Raw genomic sequence first — 14,591 nt, 5'->3', positions numbered from 1 at the left:
TCTATCATGACACTCAAAAAGAATTTGGTGCTTAATGTCATTATTATCTGGGACACATACTCTACCCTTGTAGAGCAGGTAGCCATCTTCAATAGTATATATTTTTCCACTTGATTCCTTTATAACCAACCTATGGTGTGTCACCATTTCCATGTGACTCCTCAGTGAAAGCCTCTTTATTAGTTGGATCTCAATTTCTAATTGCTTTCCATATTTCAGAGAAGTGAGGATCAAACTCACATTTCCCTTTTAAGGACTCTAGGAAATCATTTTGAAATTGAGTAAAACTCAATTTATTAACAATTGGCAATCGGCTAAGCGAGTCTGCTACCACGTTGAGCTTCCCTTTCCGATATGTCAATTGTATATCAAACTCTTGCATTAATTCAGCCCATCTAGCTTTTCAACCTTTAAGCTCTAGCTGATTACAAATCCACTTAATGCTCTCTTGATAAAAGATGACTCGAATTTGGCACCATACAAATAGTACCTCCACTTCTTCAAAGCATAGACTATAGCATACAGTTCCTTCTCATATGTCGAGTAATTCTTTTGGGCATGATCTAACTTTTTGCTTTCATGGTCAACCTTTTTGTAAAAGTATTGCCCTAACATCAGAATCACTTGCATCTGTCTCAACCACAAATGGTTCATTGGGATCCACTACCTTTAAGATAGGAGTTATTGCTATAGCTACTTTTATTTTTTCCAAACTTCTCTTTTGAGGTTCATCCCATATGAAGGTGCTTCCCTTACCCTTAAGCTGGTCCATCATCAGAACAATAATCTTAGCATAATCTTGGATGAATCTCCTATAGAATCCAAACAAACCTAAGAATATCTATAATTCTTCTAGTTTGTTGAATGTGGCCATTCTAATATGGCCCTTACTTTTTCATGATCCATACGAACCCCTTCTTGGGATATTATATGTCCCAAGTACTTCACTTCTTTTGCAAAGAATTCGCATTTGGATTCTTTAGCAAAGAGTGAATCATCTCTAAGCAGCTAGAACACTTTTCGCAAATGTTCCAAATGCTTTTACTTGGTTTTACGGTAAATAAGGATATCATCTAAAAATACTAGAACAATTTTTCCTAAATATGGCCTTACGACACTATTTATAAGTGTCATGAAAGTTGTTGGAGCATTTTTTATTCAAATGGCATTAATTTAAACTGATAATGCCCATACCTAGTACGAAATGATGTCTTAGGGACATCCTCTTCCCTAATTCGTACTGGGTGATATCCTGACCTTAAATCAATTTTAGTAAAATATTTTGACCCTTGCAATTGATCAAAGAGCTCATCAATGTGAGGCATAGGATACTTATTTCTTATGGTAGTTTTATTCAACACTCAGTAATCTATGCATAAACGCATAGTACCATCCTTTTCTTTACCAACAAAACTGGTGCAGACCAAGGTGGACTACTTGGTTGAATTTGGCCCTTCCTAAGGTATTTAGTTAATTGTCTTTCGACCTCAAATTCCTTCATTTGACTAAGCCTATATGGGGGTTTGCAAATAAGGCTAGATCCACGAATCAAATCTATTTTATGATCTACTTCTCTCTCAGGGGGTAAACCATCACAAGCAAATTAGACGAAAAAACATCTTTAGATTCAAACATTAAATTGTTGAAAGAAGATTTATACTTTTTAACATTATCAACAACAAGATTACTTCTTTTAGATGCAGAAGACATAAAATCACCAATAAAAGTAAGTTCACAGAGATATACCTTGCATTCTTCTTGGTGTAGCAGTTGTTCCAGTTCCATCAAACAAATAAGAGGAGAGTTGGGCACATTATGTTCTCCCTAAATCTGGAAGACTCTACCATCTTTTTTAAACATAATGGAGTTATTAATATAACTCCGTTTTAAGCTATGCCCAAGACTATACAACCACTCTCGACCAAGCCCACCAACATTTGTTTGATCGAGATGCATAATTTGGAAATCTAAGGCATCATGATAGCCTTGAATATCCACGTCTACACCATGTATCATGGTGTCCCAAACCTTTTTATCATTGCCCTTTGCCAAAGAGACCACATATTTATGGGCACTTGGACTCTCAGGCAACTTTAATTTCTTAATTAATGAGTAATTCAAGAAATTATGTGTTACACTATCATCGACCATCACTCCTACACTTTGCTCCTTTCTTTTTCCATGCATCCTCATTAAATCATGAGGACCAAAGGTGGTCTGCTACATTGCCGATGATAGACAACACATGTGGGTCCTATCTCATGATAGACCTCTACCTCAATGTACATTTTAGTACCATTAAGTGGCAACACCTGCACCGCATGTACTTCTTTTTGTAGAGGTCTATTTGGGGCTTTAGCTCCCAATGTAACAAACTCCTTTAGAGAGCTCTTGTTGTTCTCCACCCAGCCATGGATTCTAGAGTCAACTTTCTATCGCAAGACCTCTCAACCTTCTTGCATGTTGAGGCTTTCTCTAGAAACCCCCTTGAACCCAACACTTGCCAATTGGACTCATCTTTTGGTGCCATGTGTCCCATTCAAAACCTTACATTAAAAGCCCTCTCATGGGTTCTCCCTTTTCGCTACTTCTTAAATTCCTAGGCCTAAAAGAAATATCTAAACCCTCAAAGTCTCTACTAACTGCAAGTGTTGTCGAGCCCTCTTGGTCTTCTGCCTCACCACCATAACCCAGCCTTATGTTTCTGTGATGATGGCTGACGTAACATAGTTAGTCATTTCTGGTGTGCTCTCTAGCTGTGCCCTCTCTCCTCATCTCCACTCTTCTCCTCTCCTCTCTCCATATTTGTTCACAAGCTACATTGGATTAAGATGGGTTGTGAATTGATGTCCAGCAAGGAGAGGTTATCCGACTTAGGGCATCATCAACTTGATGATCAGAAGATCTATGGAGATTTGGATTTACTTTGACCCCATTAATTGAGATCTCTGTTGATCCCTCTTGGAATTGTGGCTTGATGTAATACTTTAGGATGGGTTCCCTTGGAACTCTATGAAAGAACAAGATGGAGCTAGAGAACCAAGATATTCAAAAATGGGCTTGGGGGAAAATTCTTGAGCCACTTAAGGTGTTGCAAGCCTACTATTAAATATGGAATCAACCCCTCCCACAAATGACTTGAGGTACTCATTGATTGAAAACCTTCATGATAGAAGGTACTCGGATATGGACGATGAAGATCTTGATCCAGTTTTGCCACTTAACTACTTGACCTAGCTAAACATGATCAAATAATAGTCAATGATATAGTAGCATTGTCCCTTAAGTTGTTCGACCTTTGAAGACTCATTCAAAGATTCCATATTTAGGCATGTAGGTGGGATCTTAATATCTGTGAAATGTGGGCAAGTACTCATCATTGATTGATTGGTCATGAAGACCTGGCCTTGCTTTAAGCAAACAAATCCTAGCCCCTAAACATGGTCATTGAATCTAATCTCCCTTTGAATGTCCATGAACCCATGCTCTTGACTTGATAGCTGAGGGTCCTAAATGCTCGATATTCTAAAGATGGGATATCGAATTTGGCTATCAAAACTTGGCCATTGAATTTGGTTGTTTGATCCAACTATTGATGGATTGATCGAGTTGATTATTGAATTTGATTGTTGATCTTTTGAAAATGCTTCAAGAAACTCTTTTGGACGTGGTGGCACAAATTTGTGCCACCATCAACCAATTATGGATTACGGTGATCTCAATGGGATCTACTAATATTCCATCTTTAAATATGGCATATCCCTAATACTCTTAGTCAATGCCAAAAAACTCATATGTCTCAATATTCAAGGTAGAGCATTTTTCTAAGAAAAATCGGTACTTGTCAATGATGATGCTTGTGTTTGATCAAGGATCAACTAAATAGCAAAATTGCATCTAGTAGATGACAAACTTATTAGGGTACGGCCAAATGATGTTGCTCATTAGAGTTGTGGATGTGGAGTCTTTAATCTAGAAGGCCTACTTTGTTCTCAATTTGTTGATTTGTACTTATCACCTTGGCATGTATATACCTAATGATAATTTGAGTGGAGGTCAATCCTAGAAACATACTTTCCATGAAAGAGTTGCTCAAAGAGGCCAACTATGCAAGGCAAGGAGTATTGGCTTATATTGTGCTTGTTGAAGGTAGTGGAGTTGATGAAGTGTCACAAGTACTTATTTCTCTTTTCCCCATATGTATGAGAGAACAAAATAGGATAAAACTAGAAAACATCCCATAATTCATCATTGATTCTTTTTCCTAAGTTAAAATAACCCATAATGGAGATTGGAGTTGATAAGAGTCACAAGTACTTATTTCTCTTTTCCACATACGTATGAGAGAACAAAATAGGATAAAACTAGAAAACATCCATAATTCATCATTGATTCTTTTTCCTAAGTTAAAATAACCCATAATGGATATTGCAATAGTAAAGTGCCCCCAAGAATCAAATCGATTATATGGTCAACTGGTCATCGAAATGGAAGCTGATGTGGTGGCTCCTTACTAATATATACAAGTTATATGAGAAAAATGAATTCTTCAAATACCTAGGTCTAAGTGGTGTTTTGTAAATTGAGTATACCAATAGAAGTTCAATAAAAGTTTTTACTTGTGGACCCATTTGTTGAACTATTGAGGAAATTGGTGTAAAAGGAGCATCCTTGGAGCCTATTAGCTTCTTTTGTGGATGAATTGAACCCTGTGAGTGAAAATTGATTAAAGAATCATAGTCATATAGCCAACCAATCGAGGCAATCACTTTATAAAAAACCATGTAACAAAGCACAATATAAAATACCCATTTTAAGATCACAATTTTTTTCATTTTGCATGTGTACGTATTGTAACTTTGATTTAAAAGTTCCCTTGATATATGCACATACCATAATTATATTAGACAAGTCTTTCTTTAACAATATCTTATCCAAAAATGGCTCGGAAGTCCCCAAATTTAAATCTCCTTCCGTTAACAAACCCTACTATGTTACATACTATATAGAGTGACCACCTTGGGCTAATTTGGACTTATTCTTCAATTTGAAATGTTGAGGCAACAAATGTAAAAGAAGTATCCTTATAATCAACTCTCCAAGTCCATGGACAAACTTATAGCTTTTCAATTCTCCAAGATCATGTAAACTTATAGCTTTTCAATTCTCCAAGATCATGGACAAACTTATAGCTAATCAACTCTCCAAGTTTGCTTGACCTGGCAAACTAGATTCTATGATTGGAAATTCATTAAAGTTGCATAGTTGTACACCCATTGTTATACTAAAATGACATCATGGCATGATCTCAAAGTTGTCCCTATAATTTCTCTTGACAAAATACAACCCATGGACCTATGCTATTTGCAAACATATCTACTATCTTATAGCTAAAAAATGGAACAAAGGTGACCAACAACTTGATAGAAAATAAGTAGCACCATCTTGGCACCGTTGCTAGGGAGGAGCACATTGAAATAGCAGTTGAAATGTAAGGGGAAAGAGTGTACTCCATGGAATTATTACTCAGGGCCTAGGAGTGGAAAACTTTTCCTATCTAGAAAATATTGTATTTCATGGAACTATTACTCAAGTATTAGGAGTGAATAAATATTACGCAAGACCTAGGAGAGCAAACTTTTTCTTATCTAGCAAACCAGTTCAATTTTAGATTCATGCTTCAAATCTCAATTTCTCCAAATTTAAACTAAGTGATAATGAAAAGTTTAAAAAGTTTTGAATATGGATAAAAAGCCTACAAAGCCTATGATTAAGTGTTTCTCTAGCCAAGGGGCACACTTATGAGCACTCACATTGCAAAATTTTGAGCTTTTCACACAAAAATGCAAACTTGTAAGGCTTTATGTATTGAAGTGTGTTACCGTCCATATTGAGAATTCATGTATGAAGTTTGTTTGGGTTAGTTTTGGGTAAGCCCAAGGCAATCAAAGTTATTAAAGACCAAGTGAGCACTTTGGTGTAACTACCAAACCTTTTTGTGAGAGTAGTTCTTGGTGGAAAATGTGCTCAAACTTGATCAAACTTCAAAATTTTTGTAACATTGAGAGCATAAAACACTAAGGATGTGCTCATACGTTGGTTAAACATAAGAAATTTCTAACACTCTCTATGGAAAGGAGGGGGGGAAGACTATAAGGATGACATTTTGAGCCTTCTCACCTATTTTAAATGGGTTAAAAGGGAAAAAGGGACTTGTGGAGACTTCAAATACTAGCATACAACCTACTTAAAGGAAAAATGTATATTGACGTAGAATCTCAACCTACTCTTATTTTTTATGAATTATTGAGGGAACATATTGAAATGAGAGAAAGTTTGAATGATTTTGAGCAAAACCTTCCTTTAAAAAACAAAAGAAAAGCCTTTGTACAAAAAATGGATCTCATCTTGAGTCGATACGAGTGCAGGTGCCACGAATGACCATGAAGGTGCAAATGGATTAAGCACTTGCATATAGGAGTGAGATATTGGAGCAAAAATATTTGTGAAAATTTCTACTTGTGAAGTTGACCTTAGCCCATTTTGGTGAAAATCCATGTTTTGGGTGGGAAAACACACATTTATGTGTTGTTTTTGTACAACTGTGATGAAAAGCATAGCAAAGGCCAACTGATAGCAAGGGGTGGAAAAAGTTTTAAATGTTAATACATTGTAGGAGAATGGACCTCATATTTCTTTGCTCAAGCTCAAAAATCTTGAAACAAAGTGGAAAATTTGCAGTTTTAGTTTGTTCATGTACACATTCCACAGCGCTAAGAACTGATTGCATAGTAGTGTAAGGAGACAAACAACTTATATCAAGACCATAAATTCAATCTCATAAAAAATTCTAATTTTTTCCTTGAGCTTAGAAATAGAGAGAATTTGTGGAAAAAATCAATACTTGTGCAACTATTTGAACTCCCATACGATATTGCACGCTCGAGTGAAGCTATTGTGCCAAATCGACTTGTGAAGGAGTGCAAAACCCAATAAACGAGAAAAAAACCAACACTTAAAGCTTGAATGTACTGGCCTGAGCTTGATTAGGCAAGCTTTGAACTTAATTTTCTTTTAAAGCCTTCATTTCCATACACAAAAGCTTATGAAAGGCTTGCAAAAGGGCCATAAACACCTTGTAATTCTCATAGTGTACATATGAGCTAGTATAAGGGTAAGATAATAACTCATGAGGAGGTTGATTTCATCTCTTTGAACTTGAAAATGAGATCAAGTCAAATTTGAACACCATTTTCCACCAAATGAGTTGACGCATATAAGTGAACAAAGACACAAGGCAGTGGTAGTGTGCATACTTGCACAAACTTATAAAAAATCCTTGAGGTTTAGAGCTCGAGTATGGAGTCCTAAGGTAGAGTCAAAAACTCTTTCATATACCCTAAAATTTCTACAAACTATATGTATATGACTCATGAGTACCACACAAACTACAAATTACAAGCATATTATGACTCATGAGTACCATGCAATTCAAGTGTGCATAAATTCACTGCCAACCGAGAGATTTTGTATCTCAATTACTTGAATTTGAGCTAGAAATTCTAGTGCCAATCATTTTGAGTATTGAGCATACCACAAGTCCAATGTATCACAAGGTTAATCAATGCATCACCTAAATCCTATTTAGAGGTTGAATCAAGGGAGGAAATTGGAAATGTGCTTGAGTCAAAATGCCCTAAGTTTCTTCTTTGAGACCTAGGTGAATGCAAGTAGAGTGACGTAGGCAATCACTCAAAGAGCTTTCCATTTTGTAGATTTACAATCAATACTTCCAAGAAAGATTAGTAGTTAAGGATGAGATTGTCTATACTTTAGAGCTCATTATTGGGAGAACATTTAGATTACCCTAGACTCTCAAAGATATTTTTAGAGGAGGCTTTGGAAATCCCTTAGAAATAATAAAGTCACAATTTTATTTTGGCTCTTCATTCGTGGAGGGTTTGCAATAATCCAGCAGAGGAGCACTTTTGGTTGGGATTGTAGGACTTATGGGAGGATTTTATTCTTCCACTTTTCTCACTACTTGGGTTCAGTGGCTTGGATCTCTTTGACAAGGCCTCATATTTTTAATGTGGGCCAAATCTCTTCTTAGGAATTCATGGTACGGTAGCATCTTGTATAGCTCTATTGACTTGACATTGCTCCTACTTCTTAGTGCTCTATTGACTTGCCTCTTAGTATAAACCCGCATTGCATCGATGGACACGAGTTTAGAGATCATTGCTAGAATAATTGTCTGGCACATATAGAGATCTAGATGTACCAAGGCTTTACATTACACCTAGGTCCACCCATCTCATAACATGGCTAGCCTCTAGACAAATATTGTAGACACCGTGGTGGTCATTTGGCCTAGGATGCAAGGGACTTCAAGCCTTGCTTTAAGCTAAGAGGAATTCTTTAAACTAAGAGTGGAAAGGAATTCCTTTCTTATATGAGCCTCTTAATTTCCTAATGTGGTACTTTCAACCACAATCTTGGTTTCTTTTAGTGTTTGCATATGGTTGAGATTTTTAGTGGTATTGTACCACTTGTTTTTCATGCTCTGCATTATGTATTTATGCCTTGAGTGATTTGCTTTTGGATTTTTCTTCCATGAATCTTAATTGAAGTCTAGTCACCAAAAAGAAAAAGCCCTAACCAAACATGCAAGTGACCTTAGCCATCCAAACTAACATATGAGGGCATTCCATACACTTTGTTGCACATATATCTTAGTGCGAAAAACCACACAAAAGCCCAAAGCAAGAGATTCACACTTTTGAACTCAAATCCTATCTTTTGAACCCCATTCTACCTCCCTGACCACACATAAATTGCATCAAGAAGAAAAGTCAACCATCAATTTGACTTTTGAACAGAGCATTTTTGCTTATGTGGAGATTGCCCACTCTTCCCAAGAATGCTTCACACACTTTGTGAAATTAAAAATGAGGATTCTAATAGGGGGCCTTGGGCCTCACTTGGAGGTGCCTACAGCTGCATAGACTGGCTGCACAGGGCACCCTTAAATAGGGGCCTATGGCAGGCCAAGTCGGCCCAACCAGGGCCACCGACCAGGGCCAACCCTGGTCAGATTTCCAAGGCCATCTGGTCGGCCACCAGACAGGGTACCGACCTTGCTGGTCGGTCAACCCAAAGGGCCTGGGCAGTACCTATAAAAGGCCCACTCCTTCAGTCATTCCAGCATCCAGTGCAAGACTGAAAGCCTCCTTCCAAGGCTGTGCTGTGCACTCAGAGCTGGTTCAGTTTGTGAGAGAGTTCCATCAGTTTTCTCCAGCACTTCGCTGAGTTTTGTATTGCTCCCTTGGAGCCAGTTTCTGCCCACCTTCCGGTGGATGAATATACTCTTTCTCTCTCTCCGTTTAAGTTATCTCTGAGTGAGTGTTTATTGCGTTTGTGATCATCTATCTGAGTTGAGTGTGAGGAAGAGTTGGAGAGATCTTGGGTGGAGGTTTGAGTGATTCATTCCCTCCTATTCTCTAACATGGTATGAGAGCCATAGGCTCCCAACTTTTCTTCATCAAAGCACTCTCTGAAGGAGGGAGTCCCTTGGCAGAAAGGTGATTCTGTTTTCAACTCAGGCTAGCACGGGAGGTCAGTACATCCTTTTTGCTTCAGTTTTTCAGTTTGCTATTCACCGAGATGGATCAGCGTTCAGAAGCTTCTACACCCATTGCTCATCCTTCCTCCTTCTCCAGTCATCTTCCTTCTTCATTTATTCCCAATTTTGGTGAAGCTGGAAAGCTTGATCGGACGAACTATCCAATCTGGAAAGTCAAGATCCGCAGCCATCTGTTGGCAGGGAAGCTGTGGAACCGGCAGCTTGTCAAGTGCTTCCCAGGCTTTTGCAAGCGAACCACATTTGGCATACATATCTACCAAGGTGCTGCCAACAAAAAGGTCTCTTTCCAGCCCCTTTCTGGCAATCTCAGCGTGTATTTCTCGGCCTTTGACTATCGCTCCTATGCTGCGACAAGCTTTCAAGCTGCAAACAAATGTGACAGCAGTTGGAGAGAGACCCTCCAACTGCATCTTTTTGAAACAGCTTAGAGCTTCCTCACCAAGCCCATGCTCGGCATATCCTGCAATTAGTGCATTCCACAAGACTACATCTTGAACTGGCAGCTTGTCAAATGCTTCCCGTGCTTTTACAAGCGAGCCACATTTGGAATACATACCCACCAAGGTGCTGCCAACAAAAAGATCGCTTTCTAGTCCATTTCTGGAAATCTCAGCATGTAATTCTCCACCTCGTTTTGCCTCTTTTAGCCTAGTGCAAGCCTTCAAGAGGGCAACGAAGGTATACTTGCTAGGACGTACAGAATCCTCTTGCATTTTCTGGTAGAGATTGAGGGCATGCTGTGATTCCCCACATTCAATATAACCCATGATGATAGAAGTCCAAGAATACTCACTCCGATCGACCAACTTGTTAAAAACTTGCTCTGCATCGTACATGCTTCCAGCTTGGATCAAGATTGAGACGAGGTAGTTCCCAATAAATCTTTGAACTTCCAGCCCCCTTTTGCACAAGTAGGCATACAAGCGCTTGGTATACGCTAAATTTTTCTTCGCTCTGCACTTATACAAGATGCATGTAAGGTTCTGGTCTGAAGGTAACTGGGGCGTTCGCTCCATTGACGTGAGTGCCTCCTCTAAGCTGAGTGTTTCCCAGTCACTCTTCTCGCGCAGTTCTCCCGCGTCAGATGCATTAACCTGTACTCCAGACGTGAAGCTGGCCTTGCCACACCGCCAAGCCACGTTCATGGGCTTCATCAGTGGATGCTTTGGTCTTTTTCTCAAGCATGCCTTTAACCCAACCTGGATTGCAACAGTCGCCTGTCCATAGCTACTCCTTGGTAATCTTGTGCTTGAAATCTGGTGATCTCGGGTTTGTCTGTTGTTAAGACTCGCAACAGACTCGTCAGTCTAGCAAATCTACAGCTTTACCTATGCAAATCATTCAGTGAGACTCGTCGCCCACTTACTTGGTTCTCGCGGTTGTCCCACCACTGAGAAGGATCCGTGAAGTACTCCTTCCATAAGCGTTCGGTACTTGATCTATCTAGGAAGCATGACAACAATGAAAACCAATTGCAAAACAAAAAAGGACTTTTCCTTGAGAGATAAAAGTGAACAGCAGTACCTGAAAGCGAAACCGCTCTTCTGTACTCGGGGGAAGCCATTGGACAGCAAGGGCTTGATAGCCTGCACAGGTGAGAGAAGATGAGTGTATCTCCACTACGAAAAAACCCTGTGCCAGGCATCTGAGCAACGATGGGGCAGCATTGTTTCATAGCAGTATGACGGGAATCAGTGCCTCCAGTACATATGTTTATCATCATTTCGCCAAAGACCGTAATATGATGACGATTTCTATTATAGGAGGGATGGACAGCTTCGTTTTTGGCCTGCCCTCAGTGTAGAGTGAAGGTTCATCTAAAATTAAAGGTAAATTAATTTGTTTTCGGAGCTTAAGTGGAGACGATGGCCCTTGAAAGCGAAATTGCTTATTTTTTGGCCTGCCGTATGGCAGTCCTTTAGTTGAGTTCTCCAGGCCCCAAAACGAAAATGTTTTTTCTTGCTTTTTTCGTGGCGCGCCCAAATTACGTGAACGAATAGTGTCTTCCTAGTCTGCCCTGCACGTGTCTTTTTGCGCCTGCTTCAGTCCATACGTAGTGTGTCCATCCATGCCCACCTCGCCTTTGGTCAGTCGATCTCTTCTCACAGAGCTGGGCTCTGAGACGATACATGCAGCTTCTCTCTTCGCCCGCGGTGCAAATCACAGAGCTGGGCTCTGAGAAGATCCTGTTTGTGGTGGGGGTCTTGCAAGCAATTGCGTGCTCACTCATAGCGATCGCTCACTTTGCTACTTCATACCAGAAGGGGTGCTTCTTGTTGGGAAGCACCAGCGTCCGCAGGACTCGATTGGTGATTCGAGGCTCCACGATGTCTCCGACCACAGGTGCAAATCACTTGCTTAAATCTTATGCAAATCATTTCTTTTTCGCAACGTAGCCCGGTTGCTCGTCACAGCAAGTGCGTGTCTTCTTGTAAATTACACACAGGCTCTACTTCCCTGACAAAGGCTAAGTAAGGCACATCAAGGCCAACGGTTTGGAGGGAGTCGAGGATGTAGGCATCATCTACTCAATGAGCTCAATGGCTCTGGTTTTCCATCTCTCCTGCATGTCTCTTCCAATAGCAGCTTGCAATCACTCAAAAGGCAAGCAAGCAATGCACCAATAAGCACCTCCGCAATCTCAGTCCCGCAATGTGCTCAGCACCTCGGAATCGATCGCCCATAAGCTTGATATTCACACTGGTAGAAACAGCCTTCCCAGCGAAATCAGATCGGAGAACGAGCCTATGCAGATTGGTTGACACTTTGCCAGCTCCTATACACTAGAGGATACGATCCCGCCATCCTCGGACCCCTAGTATGCAATGTTAGGAATGCTACGTCCAGGTTTTTTGTTTCGAATGTTTCTAGGTCCATCTCTGTCTAGGATGTTCCATTTCTGTGTACACGCACCAAACTACCTCTGGCACGTTGAGAGTATGTGTCCTGCATGCGTCCTCTTTGAGCGAAGCAGCTGTCAATGTAAGTGACAACGTGCGTACATTCTGTGCAGACGACGTTTCTCAACTGTTCTGCCCACGTCCAACCACTTCTTTCCCGGCTATAAAATCCTCTGTGCTCTTCGTTTATGGTGTGTTTCCAAGACAAGCTATGCTTTGCAATCGGTGTTATTTTGCCTGTGTCCATCATGACTATCTCCGAACAAGAGAACCAACTCTCTAGCGACTCTATGGACATCAGTAGCCGACAGTTTGAGAAAGGTCTCTACAGTCGGTCGTCTATTCCTTTGTATTTCTCGATGCTTTTCTAAATTCGACTTTCTGATTTCTTTTCTTCACCAACATAACGATTTAGCAGATATGATGAGTATTGTGGAGCCTAAACCAGGCTGTCCCGACGAAGCGACCTCTCGTTTGCAAGGTTCCCGGCTATAAAATACCGTTTCAAAAACGTTTTAGAATTTTCGATTTGTCACGTATATTTATGGTTTTGTTGTTGGCCGATATAGCAGATGCTGCGGAGAAGCGCAATTCGACCAACGTTATAACTAGAAACTCGTAAGCTTCCTTCTCTTGGCATATTTTCGCGTTATGCTTGTTTGTTTCACTGTTTTGGCACCACTTTGTTCCACACGATTGAGCTTTGTCGTTTCTCCAATTTTTCCTTGTCCTGCTCCAGTCCAAGGTACTAACGCAGCAGAGGTCCAAGCTCTGGCCAAGAAAGGCTTCGTCACTGTTTCGGGTGCTTGTGTTATCAAAAGCTCCTCCCTTGCTCCATGCATAGTAGTAGACGTTCCTATATTGTTTGACCCACCGAAACAATCCATGAAAGATGGGAGCTTACTGAAAAACTCGCCTATCAAGAAAACTACAAAGAAAACTTTAAAGAACTGCTTCCAAGCAGCCGCGGAGGAAGCTTATAACGAGGGTGAGAATTTCCTTTTTGTTTCGTTTGCGGTCTTTGTTGTTCCAATTGTTATATCTCCAACGGTTGACATACAATATCTTTCTCAGTTCGTAAACAGCTAAGGCGACAAGGCTGCATGATGACAATACAATGCAGAATTGTTTTGGAGATTGAACCGCCCTTTGTTGTAGAGGAGGACAACTCCAGCGTTGTGACCCAATTATTTATTTCAATTGCAAACGAACGAAATCGCAGACATGTCAAACATTTTCCTTTCTTACATATGCTATTAAATTGTTTCTCGCACATGCAATTTAAGAGGTTACCGTGTACATAAACGAACCACAAAACTTTTACAGCATGGTCCTTCTTTTCGTACGTTTAATGTGAGTTTAATGTTCTCAAACCATACTTCTTTCAAAAACAATACGTAGACAGGTTTATTCAGAGATAACTTAAGCAATGCTTGGAGAGGGTTTAGGGTTTAGGGTTGACAGCCAAAAATCGACGACTGATGCCTGGGAGGAAACCGGGCACACCGGCGACCAACCGGAGGTCGGGAGCCGGTTGCCTCGGTTTTCTGACCAGAAATAGGCGACCGATGCTGATTTTCGGCTGTCAACAGAGGGGGGAGGCGGCGCCAACGAGACAAGTGTTTTTGTTTCAATGGTCAAAATAGCGGCGCGATTTGGGACCCCGCGCAATTCCTGCTGTAGTCAAAGCAGTCTGTCCGTAATGGTGCAGGCGACGAGCGTTAGCCGGTAGTCCCGAAAATCAATCGGTGGATTTTGTCCTCCCCCATCATGACTATGAAGAGGCGAAGAATGTCAGAGCGGCGAATGTCAGAGTTTGATTCCGGAGCAGAAAATGTATCTTTGTTGGGTATAGCGAAGAATCCAAGGCCTATCGACTCTTCGACCCAGTAAAGAAGCAAATCCTTATCAGTCGGGATTCGAGGAAAAGGAACCTGAACCCCAAGAGGAGCCTCAGATTGAGGAGGAGGATATTGTTCAACCCTCGAATCCACCCCACCCCAGGTTGACCATGAGGAGGCGAAGGACAATCCAGAATGGTAGGC

At 40.5% G+C, this 14,591-nt stretch overlaps 1 protein-coding gene across 1 annotated transcript; it reads right to left on the bottom strand.

Annotated features, from left to right (window-relative positions):
* Positions 1-8,980: 8,980 nt before the first annotated feature.
* Positions 8,981-12,793, bottom strand: LOC147903856 (pentatricopeptide repeat-containing protein At2g37320-like). The gene is made up of 6 exons (XM_087372340.1): positions 12,560-12,793; positions 12,278-12,360; positions 11,171-11,291; positions 11,013-11,089; positions 9,841-10,921; positions 8,981-9,013 (listed from the first exon to the last, which is right to left on the bottom strand). The coding sequence occupies exons 1-6, from the start codon at positions 12,791-12,793 to the stop codon at positions 8,981-8,983; spliced, it is 1,629 nt and encodes a 542-aa protein (XP_087228466.1).
* Between the last annotated feature and the right edge of the window lie 1,798 nt (positions 12,794-14,591).

Source organism: Dipteris shenzhenensis, chromosome 3 (assembly GCF_047967505.1).
Source record: "Dipteris shenzhenensis isolate YYH24624 ecotype China chromosome 3, Dip_SZ_1.0, whole genome shotgun sequence".
NCBI classification, from domain to species: Eukaryota; Viridiplantae; Streptophyta; class Polypodiopsida; order Gleicheniales; family Dipteridaceae; genus Dipteris; species Dipteris shenzhenensis.
This window is presented reverse-complemented; position numbering and strand designations above follow the sequence as displayed.

Bases quoted from the DNA above. Each gene is read 5' to 3' on its own strand.
- LOC147903856 (XM_087372340.1), bottom strand. From the start codon at position 12,793: ATGGACACAGGCAAAATAACACCGATTGCAAAGCATAGCTTGTCTTGG. The intron at 11,292-12,277 runs GTGCTTATTGGT...ATCGTTGCTCAG, and splicing joins GCGGGACTGAGATTGCGGAG to ATGCCTGGCACAGGGTTTTT. The intron at 10,922-11,012 runs GTAAGTGGGCGA...TCTTAACAACAG, and splicing joins GGGACAACCGCGAGAACCAA to ACAAACCCGAGATCACCAGA.